General features: G+C 37.1%; 1 protein-coding gene across 1 annotated transcript in view; it reads right to left on the bottom strand.

Annotated features, from left to right (window-relative positions):
* LOC140157234 (centrosomal protein of 85 kDa-like) overlaps positions 1 to 17,892 on the bottom strand; it is a gene marked incomplete in the record, with an annotated part of 71,230 nt that overhangs the window by 18,394 nt on the left and 34,944 nt on the right. The window contains 2 exon segments of the mRNA XM_072180358.1: positions 1,407 to 1,501; positions 2,212 to 2,329. Of these exon segments, the coding sequence (XP_072036459.1) occupies positions 1,407 to 1,501; positions 2,212 to 2,329 (213 nt within the window).

Below are 17,892 nucleotides of genomic sequence, written 5' to 3'. Positions count from 1 at the left end.
TGTTAATTTTCAATAATATATTGATCTAGATAATGAAAATCGATTTTTAGGTTGCTTCGACCAACAATACCTCGTCTACCCTTCAGGGTTTAAACATTACTTGTATACATGTATCTACAATATTGATAAGATCTGCTCTTTCAAAAGTCTGTTTTTTGGCAGGGAAATGAGGACAGCAATTCAACATATTCTAAATAACAAAAGAGGGCCATAATTCATAACATACACCCCCCCCACACACACACATTTTTTACACAAAATTCAGAGCCTTTGGCAGTTTGTTTTGAAATAGAAGACTTCTAAGTTCTATATAGACTATAGTAGGCCTTCCAAATATAGACTTACAAGCCACAGATCGTCGGCAGAGTGCTACACTATCGTAAGTGCAGTTTGGACAGTTTTACAGGAGGAGCATTTTTGTGTTTAGCGTAGCCGTTTGTTTCAAGTAGCCATAAAATGACATGGGAATGTAAAGCAATTTGATTTTAATAATATAAACTATATAAATGGTGTTAAAGTTAATAAATCGATGAATTATTTACTGATTTAGATGTCGTAAGTGCCACATACGATAGTGTTACACTCAAATAGAAATGAGTGTAGAGTGCTACACTATCGTATGTGCCACATACTGATAGTGTTGCACTCAAATAGAAATATGTGTAGAGTGCAACACTATCGTATGTGCCACATACGATAGTGTAGCATTCATTGCTAAAATAGGATATGCATAATATCGGCTGAAATATCCAATATTTTGTCATTTTATGTTTCTTAACAAGTGTTAATTTATTTTGGCACATAATATTTACAATAGCAAGACACCTTTTTGCCGTAATGTTATCTCTCAAGATTTATTACTGAATCTAAAACTAAAAACACAGGATTTATAGTCTCTATTACCAGATATGGGAGCTATCAACTTAGCCAGCATGATGACAACGCATACAGCCGTCAGCGTCACAGCCAGTGATGTGTTAGAGACTGTTTTGCACTTACGATGGTGTAGCATTCCGTGATTTTGCTGTTTAGGGCCAATAAAGTAGCGTATGTGGCACATACGATGGTCTTGCAGCAAATGAAAAACAAAATTAGCGTGCAAGACTATCGTAAGTGGCACATACGATAGTCTTGCATGCATTAATTAAAATTGCATTGTACTTACGATATTTTAATTTATTAATTAAAAAATAATTAAGCAATTTTGAAACTTAAAACCTGGTTTAAAATGTGCGTTTTTATATGGTCTTTCATAATTCGTCAAAATCTCATTTTGGCCAAAAATGTCACTTACGATAGTGTAGCACTCTGGCGACGAGATACTTCCTCTGTCATGGTAGGAAAGCCAAGGCAAAGAACACAATGTAGATATATGTGACCTATAATGTATTACACAGGAAACCTACCCAAGTTTCTTTGTAATTTTGTCAATCTCTGCATCTTTGATGGCTGTAGTTTCGGCTATCTGAGCTCTCAGTGTGGCTATCTCATATTCACACTCCTAGAAAAGAGAAGGGGGAAGAAGTTCTGTCATACGTAGTAGTTACAGTTTGGTTTTTATGATCAAGAGGCTCTTCAGTTTCAAAACTAGCTTGCTTCATTATTTTGTTCAAATCATTATCAAACCTTCTTGAATATCATTAAATCCTGTCCTGTAAAGTGTACTGAGGCTTGTGGATCAGCGTCCAGGCGTTAGCCTGTGCATAGCGCACAATAAATCACTGAGCTGCTACTGTCTAAGCTCACAAAATTACGGATAAGAGGGGAAAATACTTGTAACTGAACAATTATAAAGACTAGGGCTATTATAGTGTAACCATAACATCATAATATTATTGTACACTTGTTGTTGAATTCTTCTATATATGGCCTAACTACTGTTCCTGGATTGGGGACATAAGGCCTAAAAAAGTTTGGGTTTCCTGAATGGGTGAAATCTGCACTCCCTGTGTAGGATATTAATGTCATGTCTTCCATTAGGGATATTGGAACAGCCCAGTCTACATTCGCAACCAATTTTGATGCATAGCAGCAATCATAATAATAGCAGGCAACTATTATGAAGTGAATAACACAATGTTTTGCCTGAATTGTGTCACTCTAAATGTTTAGCAACAGTGTTATGATTTTCTATGATCTGTTCCACACTTTGATACTAATAACATGTTTCCTTACATTCCTGCAAGACTTAGCCAAGACTAGTTTACATACCTGTACTTTCAGCACATATTTATCACTGTGGTCGATAGGTCTTGGAAATAGTCTAGCTCTTTCTTGCAATTCTAGTTCTCGTCTTTGGTTCTGAAGATGAGAAATTTCTAATTTTTGCCTGTAAACAAAGGAAATATATAAATAAAGATTGTATAAATAGCAATGATCTTTATCATGTTTGTCATTATGCCTACAGCGTAACACATGCAATCCATAGTTTGAGGAAGATACATACTTGAACAGGAACTGTTTATGAAAACAATATCCAAAATAGTTTTAAGTTAACACTTCTTATTACAATATTAAAACATTAAACAAATCCTCCAACTAAATTTTGTAATTAATTACCAAATTGAAGGATCAATTTCAATTAAATAGCTTATAGATAGCATAAATTTCATGTAGTTTAATTTGATAACAATTATAATAATTAATAAGTGTGAAAAACATTAGTATTTGTTGACCAACAAGTTATTGCCACACCAGGGTTGTAGCTAGCCCAATTTAAGTGCTGGCTAATTTACTATCCAATTCATAAATTGGAGCGCTGGTTAGGGGCACAATATTTTTAGTGAACGTGGGGGATCAGGGAATAGTCTACAGGGGTATCACCTCCTATTTTTTTTTTTTTTTTTGCTCTTTTATGATGAAAAATTCATTTGTTAAAAAAAAAGCGTAGCTACAACCCTGTACCACACAGTTCATACAGTGGAAACTCATTATAACGAAGTTGTCAGAGACAGAGAAATTAGTTCTTTATATCCAAATTTCGTTATATCAGGGTTGTAAAAACAATACATAACAAAAGAATTTTGTATCTTGGTTCTGGAAAAATACTTCTTTATAAGAGGGTTTTTCTTGTATCAGATTTCATTATAATGAGGTTTTACTGTAGTTTCATTTTCAAAGAACAATAATTACCAAGTATAAAGCATGAACAGCATTTGTGCTTGTTGACTCAAAATTATAAATGCGCACAAGTTCCTCAGCTAATTACATCAGGCTAAAGGAAGATTCACACACCTACATTTTCCTAACTTTATTAAATCTTTTTCTGAGTATGTTTTCTTGTCCAACATAAATACACACACAATCCACATAATTTGATTTTCCAAATAATAACAACACTAATTAACGAGCGTGAAGAATGCTAGTTGCCCTCCCCAACGAGCACCAATAAGTGTCAATAGTCAGGTCCCTAATCTGATTGGCATCAGATGGTAAGCAAGATCCTGTTCAATTACAAGAAACGCTTATCACATGCTTAACAAGTTGTCTATTTTGACAGGAGGGGTAAGGTGGACAGGATGCTGCAGCAATTACCGCATGATACTGGACAGCATATATTTTGGTCAGGGTTGGGAAGTTTTAGCCCCAAGTTCAGGTCATATCGCCAAAATGCTGCCCAATTTTTCACTTCATTTTTTTCATTTGACAGGAAAAGGGGGTAAATTTGTGAAAATCTTTACAAATCGACTAATTAGGTGACCTAATCAAAGGTTTGGTTACTCTTACTTTGGTATCCAATCTTATATTGTAAATGCTAGAATTGTATAAGTTGCCAACTTCTACTTGGAAGCTTGGATATGAAAGTTTCAACAAACTTTGAGCAAATTACAAGGACTTTGTTACATGCCTAATAAGTTGTGTATTTTGACAGGAAGGTATTAAAGGTGGACATGATGATACAATAACAGAGTACACTATTAAAAGCCAAATTGTTTGGAATTTAAACAAGCACTAACTGTGAGTACATGTAAGACCGTTTCACATGGGTGATTCAAAGCTTCTGAAACATCCTGAAAGTATTAGAAAATCCTGAAAAACATAGTGAATTTGGGCTAAAACACCCCAAAATGGGCTGAAAATTAATATAATACAATTGCGTAAATTTTGGCCAAATTATTGAATATTATATTCAATTAACACAAGCTAATGGTGTAGAATTTAGTTTTGTGGTTGGAAAGTGTCAGTGGTATTACAATCATGCTTTGAGCTATCAGAAAACTATTTACAAAATTTCAACAGCCAATTCAAAAGTTCTCAGAAAGGAAAATAAACATGGTCTGGTAGCCACTTGACCTAATCCTGGCAGATCTGGAGGGCTAAAGTAACGCTTGAATTCAATACTGATTTGACTCATTCTATTTACATTTTTGTACACATTATATTCAGAGAGACCTTTCTGAATGGCACACTTCAGTTATGTCCAAGGAATTATACCCTACCACCAGACTATTACAGTTTAAGGCATAGTAGAATTGAATCACCATCTAATTTGGATTCATATTTTGTTGGTAGGGGAGTCATCCATTGCATGACGTGACAGTGGTCCTCATATGGTACATGTAAATCACCACAGACTTTAAAACTTTGAACATCAAAACTGAATTTTAATTTCTAATTATAATTTGATTGACCCAATTGACAATCTGGTTTACCCTATCAAAATCAAAATGCAGATTTTGATATCAGGACAAGCTCGTACTATTCTTGTAACCCCAGTGTATGACTGGAGTATACTTTGTTTAGGCGGTATGAAAAAAAATTACCCCTGGTGTCATGTACTCTTCTATCAGACACTACAAAACACATGTATGCTTCTAGAATCCAAATCGCTGGGCCACAAATAAATAAACTCAAAATATTTTTAAAATAAGACTGTTTGGGTGATGGGCTTCAATGCAAGGTTAAAAACACTATGTGATACAATCGGAACACACACCATTAACAATTTGGAAGTTTTTAGTGGTTTTTTGTCCGACGGGGAACCTGCTAAAAACTTCCTGTTGTGACCTAATGTTGTCAAAGCCTAATCCACAACACACCTTCAAGATTCTGCTTTAAAAAAACCACCTTAAGAAATGTTACGGCAAACTTTTCTTACTTCTTAACCATTATTAGCGTCACTGTGAAAATCATAGCTGACTGGGCGAGGAAATTTCAGTCTGTGGTTTATACTGAACAAGGAAGGTACACGACCTTTATCAACAGATCAATCAGTTCATACTGATGCATTCCTATTTAAAACCCATTCCAAGAAGTCTGACTGTGCACTTTGATTGCGGTTAATTCACTTTTGGCAAAAACATCTAAACATGATAATTTCAGACAAAAAATCTCAATAATTTTGTGTGCATTAGTTTTACTTATTTTGGTTGTTTGTTAGTTACAAAAACTATAAGGGTTTGTGTGGGAGATGGGATAGTGATTGGCAAGTTGTTTCTCCCATTACAAAGAAGATTTATATTTCTGCTCCTTTTGGGGCAACAGAAGAATAGATGATGCCGTTCCAATCTTACCTAAAACTGTAATCTTAATCCTGCTATAAACCCCAATCTAACCTTAATTGTGCACCCACCCGTAAGGCCCTATCCAGTTTCCCGTCACTTTTTTTCAGCTCATAATTATTACAAGACAACTTTTTCATTATTCATAATGTTGGCGATTTCCATTTCTCACAAAAATTAACCCTATGTACATATGTATATGTTGCAAGGGCTTGTATGCAAACAAGACACTCAAAGCTAGCAAAATGAATTGGGAATCACCGAAGACTGAATTGTTTATTCTCTGCTTCTGAAATGATTTTGCGGCCTATTCTCACTCCAAATAACACTAAAATATTTAGAAAAAATATTCTGAAGTACAATTCTAATGAATCTTTTTCTGATTCTTGGTTCACAAACGCAGGCAAAATGTCATAACATGCCCGGGTGCCGGCTTCGAATTTTAATTTTTTAAGTCACCCATTTTCAAGACCACTGGGCAAAGACAAAGAAGGGCACCAAGGCCAACAAGTGATGAAGAATGCCTAAAAGTTGACAAAGATTTGGGGGCACCAAGGCCCAAAACTGAAAAAGAGCAGGCAATGGCCTTGGTGGCCATCCTGAAATTTGAGCCCTGCCGGGTGACTTAAAACAGGAAATTAAGTTTCAAGGGCCTAATTCTAAAACACAAATCTTATAATTCTTACAATAATCCTGCTACTCCTACTCTAATCCCAATTGTAACTCAAGACCTTAAAACCTAACCAGTATATTCTAAATCCTAGGGATTATGACCATAATATTCTCAATCCTGCCATTTTGTTTTGTATTCCTGAACTCCGCACCAGAAACCCCCACCTTCCTGCTATTTCTAACAACTTCATATATGTTACAGTCAATTTCCTAATGTAACCTGTGAGTGCGCAATTTGGAAGCGAGTTCTGATTCACCAACTGAATCAGATCATGGAATATTGACATCATGCACAATTGCACATTAAAAAGGTCTTTTGTACACCCTTGCTGCTGCCTGCCGATAATATGACTGCTCAGTGCCACAAGTGGGTAAGTGCACTTACCCACTTCTGGCACTGAGCAGTCGAATTGTTCCAGCATAAGCAATTGAGACACAATTACGAAAAGCATCATGCGTTTGTTGTTTAGTATTCGCTGCTAACACATCAAACTATCAGAACCAAACTATTCAAACTCCTCTAAATATAAAAGAAAGCCACAATTTATGTATCCGTTAACAATATCGCACTCTTCCTGTCCATAAATATAAATCAACAATATGGTCTAAAAATAAGTCCAATCACAAGTTGAAATGCACGTTTCACCTGTGCTACCGATTTATTATTCCGAGATAAATATGAACTTTATTTTGCCTTTGCCATCTGAATATACCTAATATTAGATTATTTCATTTTACTAACTGTAAAAAACTTCACAATTTTATTATTCAGGGGTGTGAGAGGCCACAGACCAAAAACGAGGAGAATTACTAAAAACGCTGGGTGACTGGAAACAGGAAATCAAGTTTCAAGGGCCTAATTCTAAAACACAAATCTTGTAATTTTTACCATAATCCTGCTACTCCTACCCTAATCCCAATTATAACTCAAGACCTTAAAACCTAACCATTATCCTAAAGCCTAGGGATTATGACCATAATATTCCCAATCCTGCCACTTTGTTTTGAACACACACAAACACCGCATCAGAAAACCCAACCTTCCTGCTATTCCTGACAACTTCATGTATGTTACAGTCAATTTCCTCATGTAACCTGTGAGTGCGCAATTTGAAAGCGAGGTTCTGATTCGCCAACTGAATCAGATCCTGGAATATTGACATCATGCACATTAAAAAGGTCTTTTGTACATCCTACCCCCAGCTTCTGCATACCGATAACTGTACATGCATTAAGCAATTGAGACACAATTACGGAAAGCATCATGCATGCTTACATGTTTTATATTCCCTGCTTAGTTTGGAAGATTGAAACTTTCACTTGAATACACATCAAACTATCAGAATCAAACTATTCAAACTCCTCTAAATATAGAAGAAAGCCACTATTTATGTATCCGTTAACAATATCGCACTCTTCCTGTCCATAAATATAAATCCACAATATGGTCTAAAAATAAGTCCAATCACAAGTTGAAATGCACATTTCACCTGTGCTACCGATTTATTATTCCGAGATAAAATCTAGACTTGAACTTTATTTTGCCTTTGCCATCTGAATATACAATGTATTATTAGATTGTTTTTACTAACTGTAAAAAACTTCACAATTTTATAATTCAGGGGTGTGAGAGGCCACAGACCAAAAACGAGGATTACTAAAAATGCTGAAAAACAGTGTAAAATCAGGGTAAAAACACCAAATATGGGCTGAAAATAATAGAAAACATAAATTTTGGCAAAAAGAGATCAGCTGAAAAGAGGAACTCTCACACCCCTGATTATTTCAGCTCAGCTTTACAGATAGTTGCTGCCCACGGAGACCCGATATATTAAACTATTCGGCATCATTCAGGGATGCAGTACCCTAGTCAGCCTACATCTTGACTAACCGTTTCAACTAAGTCCATGATCAGGCTCAGCTCACCAATTTTTCATGCAGGTAAATGTTTTCGGCTACAGAATTCAGCATATACTACATGTTATAACTGAAGACCGAATTAAAAAGACTAGTTTGCATATGACGTCCTGTCAACCAGACCAAACATGACGCATATACTGCGCAGGTCAGCTACCAATCATGCAGCGCCTTTCATTCAGTCTTCAATTATAGTGGACTTGTGGCAACAATCCATTCCCAATCTTAAAAACAGACATCATTGAATTGCAAGATTCACTGTGAGAATCAATACATACATGTAGTATTTCTCCTTGGATACTTAATATTACCCAAGAATAGATGAGGAGGGGCTTTCATTTTATAAGAAAATTAAGACAACATCCATCATGATAATACAAGACCACAGGATATTATTTATCAAAAATAAACACTGCTACAATACCTGTATAATAAACAAGGTGTAGCACACCATGAGTGAATTGATATATACCAGACAGTTCCTTCAACAGGTAAGCTTTGGACAACAACAAAGTCAGTGTTCTAAGATGTGATACAGGATGTTGGCTATTGGTGTCCACCTTGTAACAAGTAGACCAGACACCAATAATGTGATGCACATGGAACATATCTGTCAGCATGTCTTGGTAGGACACTGTCACTCTTAATTTGAAGAACTGCAGACATCAGGATATGTTCTATACATGTAAGACATTAACTTTATCTACATGGGTGTCGACTGCAGATGAAAAGTTTCAATTTTTCAATTTCAGAATCCTAAATTTTCATGACCTTATTTGAATCAGCATGAAAAATGCATTAAAATGAGTACAAATAAGCATGGCGTAGGTTCAGTGGTTCTTAAGATAGCTCTTGATATTTTGAGAAAATATCTCAAAACTTGGGACTTTTTATGTTGAAACCTATGACCAGAATGTAGAGCATTAAATTAAGACAATACCAGATGCCAAACACAGGTCAAAGAATAGGATGTTGGCTATTGATGTTGCAGACATCACACATCATGTGATGTACATGCAACATATCCATGAACATGATTAGGTAAACTTTGGATATATAATGTCCGTCATAGTTTTAGACATTGGGGAAATGTTCTGAGAGAGCCACCAGTGCTACCACACAATGTCAGATGCCAATAGAGGACACAAACAGGATGCTGGCTATTGCTATAAAGACATCACACCATTTGGAAAATGTCAGTCATAATTGAGAAAAACCAGCATACAATGTTGGATGCCAATGGTAGAGAACAAAAATAGGATGCTGGCTTATTACTACAATGTACCAGTCACCTTGAAACTTAAAGACCGGGTAAAACATCACACCAATTAAGTGATGCACATACATGGAACATACATATATCAGCATGTATTGATAAGTGCGATGATCTTAAGTAATTGCGCTATGTAAATCTCTGGCACTTTTTTTTTAATTGTTTACGTGTAGGCAAAATCATAATATTGGGTTATTCTAGCTGAGATCCATACAACCCTCCCCCTATGGAAGACATGCCTAATAATCTCCCACACATGGTGTATAGATTTCAAATGGAGTCACCCATTCAGGTAACTCCATCTGCAAATCATACTCCCTGTGTGGGAGATTCAGGTCATGTCTTCTACAGGAGGTGTATGGATTTCAACTGGAATAGCCCAATGTCAGTCGTAATCATCAGACAATGTTGTGAGAACTTCTGAGAGAGAAGGTCACCAGACAATGTTGGATGTCAACACAGAACATACAGAGATGCAATCACCAGCTTTAACATCATAAAAAAGATGTTCTGAGAGGCCTTAGATGCAGATATAGGACAACAATTAGGACTTGTATCTTGAATTGTATACTCCAGAAGAAGCTGAAAAAATTGTGTGTCCCACAACAATTCTTATGAACAGGTATACCTACCTGTGAGCAGAATAACCAAAAGTTGAGAATATTCCACTGGGGACCTAGTCCAGGATAAGCTAGGATGGTTCAAATTTGACACTTAACCTATAACGTGATGCACATGGTCCTATCTCTCAACAGGTCTGGGGGATTTTGGACAAATGCCACTTGGGATGTTGTTATCATGTTCAACATCAAATGACCTCTGACAAAGCTATGACCTGTATCAGATGAGAGGTGAATCTATGTAGTGTGGTCATTGCACTTAACAAAAAAAAAGAAATATGCAGAAGGGAAACAAAAGTCCATGTAACAAGTTGCAATTTTTCATCCTTCAAAGAAGTGTATAAACATTGCAAACCTCTATTATAGAAAGGCAAGAGATACTAGCAAGCCACTGATCGCACTTTTTCACTTTCTTTCACCAAAACATTTCTATATTCACTAGTATGCAGAAGAGATCAATACCTCAGAAAAATCCAGCAGAAAAATGTCATTTCTTCCCAAAGGTACATGTACTACACCTTTTCTATTGCATGTGCATTAGCCGCAAGTGACTAAATATTCAAATCTGTTCGATCTGGGGACACTAGTTCGCATCCTTTGTTTAAAGTCAATCGATAAAAGCAAGCAGGGAATCTAGTGGGCATGAAGATCACAAAATGCTTCAGATATGGAACAAAAAGAGAGCTATCAACAATATTTTTGTAGCACCTACATAAAGTATTTCCAAACATCAGCTGTGATAGGTACATAACATTATGAAGAGTCCAGAATTTTGGGAGCAAATCTTTGAATCCGATGTCATGCACAAAGATATTACACACTGATCTTCAATTCCTAATAAAATATGATAAAATCAAGGAAATTATTTACAAATAATCACACAATTTTTATGCAAGATATAAACTATTTAGTAGATGCCTCGAAGGATAGGCCACCAAGCGACAGTAACTGACTGTCCAGGACTCAGTGTCTCAATCCCAAATGACCAGCATCCTGACATCAATATAATACATTCCATATTGTCTCATTGTCTGTGGCTTATGTAAGGATCACAGTTATTAAGGAGACGAGACAAATGACCATCTTAACTGTTACATGCATGTGTATCGACACTGTATAAAGTCTTAAATTAAAGTTGATTTTTCATCACAATTAAATTCTGCATCCAAACATGGATACATTTGCATCAATCTTAAATGCAGTATCAATAATCTGTGCCCTGTTTAAAATGTTTTCTTTGCATACCTTTCTGGGAATCTATTACAGTTGTTCTAAATCATTCAAACAAGCAGATACCAATATTTCTCGACAAAGTTTTGGAAACGCAGTCAATATGACATTTCCAGGTGAGGTTTTCATCTATTAAGACACCTAAAAATTTGGTATGTTTCACTTGGTCCACAAGTGTGTTGTCTAGGACGATGTCTAAATCTTTCTGCACTTTGACTGATGAATAATGAATAATGTATTAATTACATTGTAATATGTACGACAAAAACCCAAGTATAATATATGAGAGTGATTGCATTGAAATGCAGTGCTCTTGTTAGACAGCCTGAAACGGGGAGAATGTCTTTTGAAAATGAGGTTAAGAGCTGTAGAATGCTCTTCTGGTCTCTTCAAGAAGAGCTTTAGAAGAGCTGTTTGCACCTGTGGCCATTAAAGTATAAAGAATTGAACAAGTCATCAAGAGAAGAGGAGCGATTTCTTGCTCTTGTAAGTGCACCTTAAGTAGAGCTGTAGAGGATAGGATAGGCTCCTCTCAAAAGGCATCAGTCCCTGCTGAAAGCACTTATAGGTAAATTAACGCGTATTACTAGTTGGGAGAGAAATTAGACAACATCAGCGCAAGTGCATTATTTTGTCTAATTTCTCTCCCAACAAGTAATACGAGTTCATTAACCTATTTCATACATGAGAAGAAAAAAAACATGTGATATTTGCTGTTTTTATAACAAAATTATCACTAAAAATATTGGAAAATAGAACCAAATATAAATGCATCAACCCGCCCGAAAAATGAATCAAGTTTCTACGAGGCCTTGAGCAGCAGCGACAGCACTGCAGCGTACTACGCTGGAGTGCAATTAGACACAATCAATGCATGTTTGGATTTTTTTAACGCTTGCTCTGATTAGTTCTCGCTATCTAAGAGTGTATGAAAATTCATTAATGTATGCAACACATAGTGTACAAAGTATTATGCTGAGTGAGTTTGGGGAAGGTGGTTGCCTCTATACATATCCACGCACTGTTTACTTTTCCAGCAAACATTGATCTATTAATACACCTGGGTGTAGGAAGGCAGATTCAGAGTAAAGAACCTTTGCTGCCGAACTTGCACAACACCCACGGTATACAACTCAAGCTTATGGCCAAAACTCAGTTATGATTCAAATCTTTCAATCTACATCAGTCAACAGTCTTTGTAAACTACGGTTCACTGCTCAAGGATTAAACATATCTGTCAGACCCAATTGCCAAGAGCGTAGTAAAGGATTAAATTTTTACAGGGGCTGAGCAAAAACAACAATATAATAGCATAACAGGACAGGCTTGCCAAGTACCTCAACCTCAATATAACTTAGTGTTGAATTCATATGGCAAAAAAGTGCAGTTTGTTGTACATGTGTTTAAGTTAGTTTGCCTTTTTCTGTGTTAATCTGAAAAATCCTGAAAACTTTGCACGTAATGACATTAAGAAACTCATAACCTAATGTAATGTGAACAAAATATTACGTCTATAAATCCCTTGTACTGAACAGGATTGCCACTGTATGGTTGAATTCCACTTTCAAATTGCTAGAAATTGATTGGTTGAATACATTTTGATGGTCGCGCATGATCGGTGTTTTTCCTTTAAGTCCTGAAAAGTTCTATTCAATGTCATATTCATATTGTCAACAGGTCCACAAGACCCTCCAACATTGATAGATGGGAGGGGAAGGCTGGGATACAGGTTGGAGTCTCTGTGTACATCTAATACATATTTATTTATTTATTTATTCGTTATTTATTCAGGAAAATTCCATCAATACAAAAGTACTGGTCTCCCTGGAAGCCCTGATAACATATACAAATAACATTATAAGAATATGAATAATTATTAATATACAAACATCTAAATATAGAACAAGTTCAAATTAACATATTAATGAGGAGGGCTACAATAAGTTCCTTATTACTTATAATACATGCAAAATTATAAGGCATTCTTGAACTCATTCAAGCTTAGAGAATCCAAATTGGCACAGAGATTATAAGGAAGTCTATTCCATGAAGTGGCAGCTCTATAATGAAATGTTCTCTGCCCAGAAGATAATTTCCACCTTGGAATGACCAATTTGTTATGTGATTGACTTCGAGTGTTCTTAGAATGAGTAGAGGAGGTGAAGGTAAATTGAGATGACAAATAATGTGGAGCAATGTTTTTAGACATTTAAAACTAAAATAAGTAACTGATTCTCCCACCTACTATCAAGTTTAACCCAGTCCAGGTCTTTCATCATTTTGTCCACTGGTGTTCTTATGTCTGCATAAAGTAAAATACGGGAAAGTCTATTCTGCAGAATCTGAAGCTCATTTTTGTGGCAAGCACTAAAATTTGACCAAACAGAGCTGCAGTAGTCAAAACTAGAAGGCTATATATTTGTACACAAATACGGCTATACCCGCATGTTATCGGTGTACCCAAGCTTACAGTCCTTATTTGCTGAGGACTTAAAATAAAGAAATTGTAAAAAGTCGTCCAATTGGGCAGAAAATGTGTAAAAAGTGAAAGTCCAAGTCACAAGCTTTAATTGAATGTAGGTTGCACTGTCGTAGCACTTAAAATAAAGAAATTGTAAAAAGTCCCTCCCAGGGGAGTCGTCTCTCTTACTCTCCATAGGTTGCTGTTGTCAGTCTCTCTTACTCACAGTGAGGTTATACAATATGATTAGGGGGAAACTATTCCAGATGGAGTATGTAAATTAAACGGAATAGCCGTTTCAGAGGGAGTATGTAAATTAAACGGAACAGCCTTTTTTTGGGGACATTTCAGAGGAGTATGTAAATTAAATGGAACAGCCAATGGGTATGTAATTTAACTGGAACAGCCTTAACGCTTCACGCTGGTATTTCCAATTATGATATAATACGATCTGTCTGTTTAGTCCCACGTGTGTGGGGTGGATGGGTGTGTGGGTGTTAGTAACAATATAATTCTCAGGTGCTATCTATGTACAAATTCTGAGCCCGGAAACTGCTTTCTTTGATGAGAAACGGCCCGCCCTTTGCCCTGGGGCCCATAATATTTGACTTATGAGGCCCATGTACATAATTATGTTGAAGTATAATTCTATAATAATAAGTGCTATCAGTAGACTCAAGCTGGGCACTGTAGCTGCTTTATTTACTGAGTAACGGCCGGCCCTATGTTTTAGCGTTTGGGGCCCTGGGCCCATATTATGTGACATATGGGGCTCATATGTACATATAACTATATAATTCTCAGGTGCAATCTGTGTACAAACTCTGAGCCCTGAAGCTGCTTTATTTGATGAGAAACGGCCGGCCCTTTGTTTTAACATTTGGGGCCCTGGGCCCTATAATATTTGACTTATGGGGCTCATGTACATATGTTGAAGTATAATTCTCAAGTACTATCAGAAAACTCAAGCTGGGCATTGTAGCTGGTTTATTTATCGAGAGTCAATAATACTTAATAATGTGATTTGCGTGTAATACCGTTATATTGACAAACAAAAAATATTGTCACGTGTTCCTATGTAATAGCATGGTAATATTCAGTATTGCTTGTGCGGACTTGGATGTCGACCTTTTCCCATGATACATCACGATTACATCGCAAACCGCTGGCGGCGCCCTTATTGTGAATAGCGAGAATTGAATGTAGGTTGCACTGTCGTAGCATTTAAAATAAAGAAATAGTAAAAGTCCCCTCCCAGGGAGTCGTCTCTCTTACTCTCCATAGGTTGCTGTTGTCAGTCTCTCTTACTCACAGCGAGGCTATACAATATGATTAGGGGAAACTATTCCAGAGGGAGTATGGAAATTAAACGGAACAGCCATTTCAGAGGGAGTATGTAAATTAAACGGAACAGCCTTTTTTGGGGCCATTTCAGAGGGAGTATGTAAATTAAATGGAACAGCCAATGGGTATGTAATTTAACTGGAACAGCCTTAACGCTTCACGCTGGTATTTCCAATTATGATATAATCACGGTCTGTCTGTTTAGTCCCTACGTGTGTGGGGTGGATGGATGGGTGCGTGCGTGGGTGTTAGTAACAATATAATTCTCAGGTGCTATCTGTGTACAAATTGCTGAGGACTTAAAATATAGAAATTGTAAAAGGTCGTAAAAAAGTGTAAAAATTGAAAGTCCAAGTCACAAGCTTTAATTTAATGCAGGTTGCACTCTCGTAGCACTTAAAATAAAGAACTTGTAAAAAGTCCCCTGCCAGGGGAGTTGTCTCTCCATAGATTGCTGTTGTCAGTCTCTCTTATTCACCGTGAGGCTATGCAATGTGATTAGGGGAAAACTATTCCAGAGGGAGTATGTAAATTAAATGGAACAGCCATTTTAGAGGGAGTATGTAAATTAAACGGAACAGCCTATTTTGGGACCATTTCAGAGGGAGTATGTAAATTAAATAGAACAGCCAATGGGTATGTAATTTAACTGGAACAGACTTAACGCTTCACGCTGGTATTTCCAATTACTAGTATTATATTAATAATTATAATACGGATAGGTCTGTTTAGTCCTACATGTGTAGGGTGGGGGGTATGTAGGTGTTAATAACAATATAATTCTCAGGTGCTACTGTGTACAAATTCTGAGCCCGGAAGCTTCTTTATTTGATGAGAAACGGCGGGCCCTTTGTTTTAATATTTGGGGCCATGGGGCCCATAATATTTGACTTATGAGGCCCATGGACATATGTTGAAGTTTAATTCTCTAGTGCTATCAGTAGACTCAAGCTGGGCACTGTAGCTGCTTTATTTACTGAGTAACGGCCGGCCCTATGTTTTAGCGTTTTGGGGCCCTGGGGCCCATATAATGTAATATATGGGGCTCACATGTACATATAACAATGTGATTTTCAGGTGCAATCTGTGTACTAACTCTGAGCCCTAAAGCTGCTTTATTTACAGAGTAACGGCCGGCCCTATGTTTTAGAGTTTGGGGCCCTGGGGCCCATATAATGTAATATACTGGGCTCACATGTACATATAACAATGTGATTTTCAGGTGCAATCTGTGTACTAACTCTGAGCCCTAAAGCTGCTTTATTTACTGAGTAACGACCGGCCCTATGTTTTAGCGTTTGGGGCCCAGGGGCCCATATTATGTGACATATGGGGTACATATATACATATGACAATATAATACTGAAAACCTATCTGTGTACCAAATCTGAGCCCTGTAGCTACTTTATTTGCTGAGAAACGGCCGGCCCTTTGTTTTAACATTTGGGCCCCTGGGGCCTCTAGCCTTGTACATCTGGGGCCAAAATGGGCAAAAGGCACATCTACAATTAAGGGCTTATACATGTGCAACATATGAGCCCTAGTGCCCTTGTAGCTTTAGAGCTAGGTTTGTCAATCTGTTGCCCCATATTTTTTACATTTGGGGCCCTGGGGCCCATAATATATAACATATGGGGCTCATGTATTCTTGTATTTATAGAGTACCTTTGGGACTATCACTGTACCAACTTCTGGCCCTGAGGCTGCTTCATCTGATGAGAATCGGCATGGTTTGTGTTTTTACATTTGGGCCCCTGGGGCCCGTGACCTTTGACCTCTGGGCCGAGATGGGCAAAAGGCACATCTACGGGATAGGGCCCATAAGTGTACCACATATGGGCCCTGGGGCCCTTGTAGTTTTAGCGCTAGCCTTGACAGAATGATGTGTTTGATAGGAGAAGAAGGAGGAGGAGGAGGAGGAGGAGGAGGAGAAGAAACCACAGGATGGGAAGATACCCTGCATGCGCTGCATGCGGGTATAACTAGAAGGCTATATATTTGTACACAAATACGGCTATACCCGCATGTTATCGGTGTACCCAAACTTACAGTCCTTATTTGCTGAGGACTTAAAAAAAAAGAAATTGTAAAAAGTCGCCCAATTGGGGGGAAAATGTGTAAAAAGTGAAAGTCTAAGTCACAAGCTTTAATTGAATGTAGGTTGCACTTTCGTAGCACTTAAAATAAAGAAATTGTAAAAAGTCCCCTCTCAGGGGAGTCGTCTCTCTTACTCTCCATAGGTTGCTGTTGTCAGTATCTCTTACTCACAGTGAGGCTATGCAATATGATTAGGGGGAACTATTCCAGAGGGAGTATGTAAATTAAATGGAACAGCCATTTCAGAGGGAGTATGTAAATTAAACGGAACAGCCTTTTTGGGGGCCATTTCAGAGGGAGTATGTAAATTAAATGGAACAGCCAATGGGTATGTAATTTAACTGGAACAGCCTTAACGCTTCACGCTGGTATTTCCAATTATGATATAATATACAAATATTACATGCCTATGAGTGTGATAGTATACAAAATATATCATGAGGTCAAATTTTGACTTATCTATTTCACGAGGCGTAGTCGAGTGAAATAGGTCAGTCAAAATTTGACCGAATGATATATTTTTATTATTACACGAATATTGGCATGTAATATTTGTTTTATATCATGATATCACATGGATTCTTTTCATGCCATGTGATAGTAAAAACTATCACACGGCTAAAGTCACTGTAATCATGATATAATACGATCTGTCTGTTTAGTCCTACGTTTGTGGGGTGGATGGGTGTGTGAGTGTTAGTAACAATATAATTCTCAGGTGCTATCTGTACAAATTCTGAGCCCGAAGCTGCTTTCTTTAATGAGAAACGGCCCGCC

The sequence above is a fragment of the Amphiura filiformis genome, chromosome 7, assembly GCF_039555335.1.
Source record: "Amphiura filiformis chromosome 7, Afil_fr2py, whole genome shotgun sequence".
Taxonomy (NCBI): Eukaryota; Metazoa; Echinodermata; class Ophiuroidea; order Amphilepidida; family Amphiuridae; genus Amphiura; species Amphiura filiformis.
The sequence above is the reverse complement of the archived record's forward strand: the minus strand, read 5'-3'. Positions and strand labels throughout refer to the sequence as shown.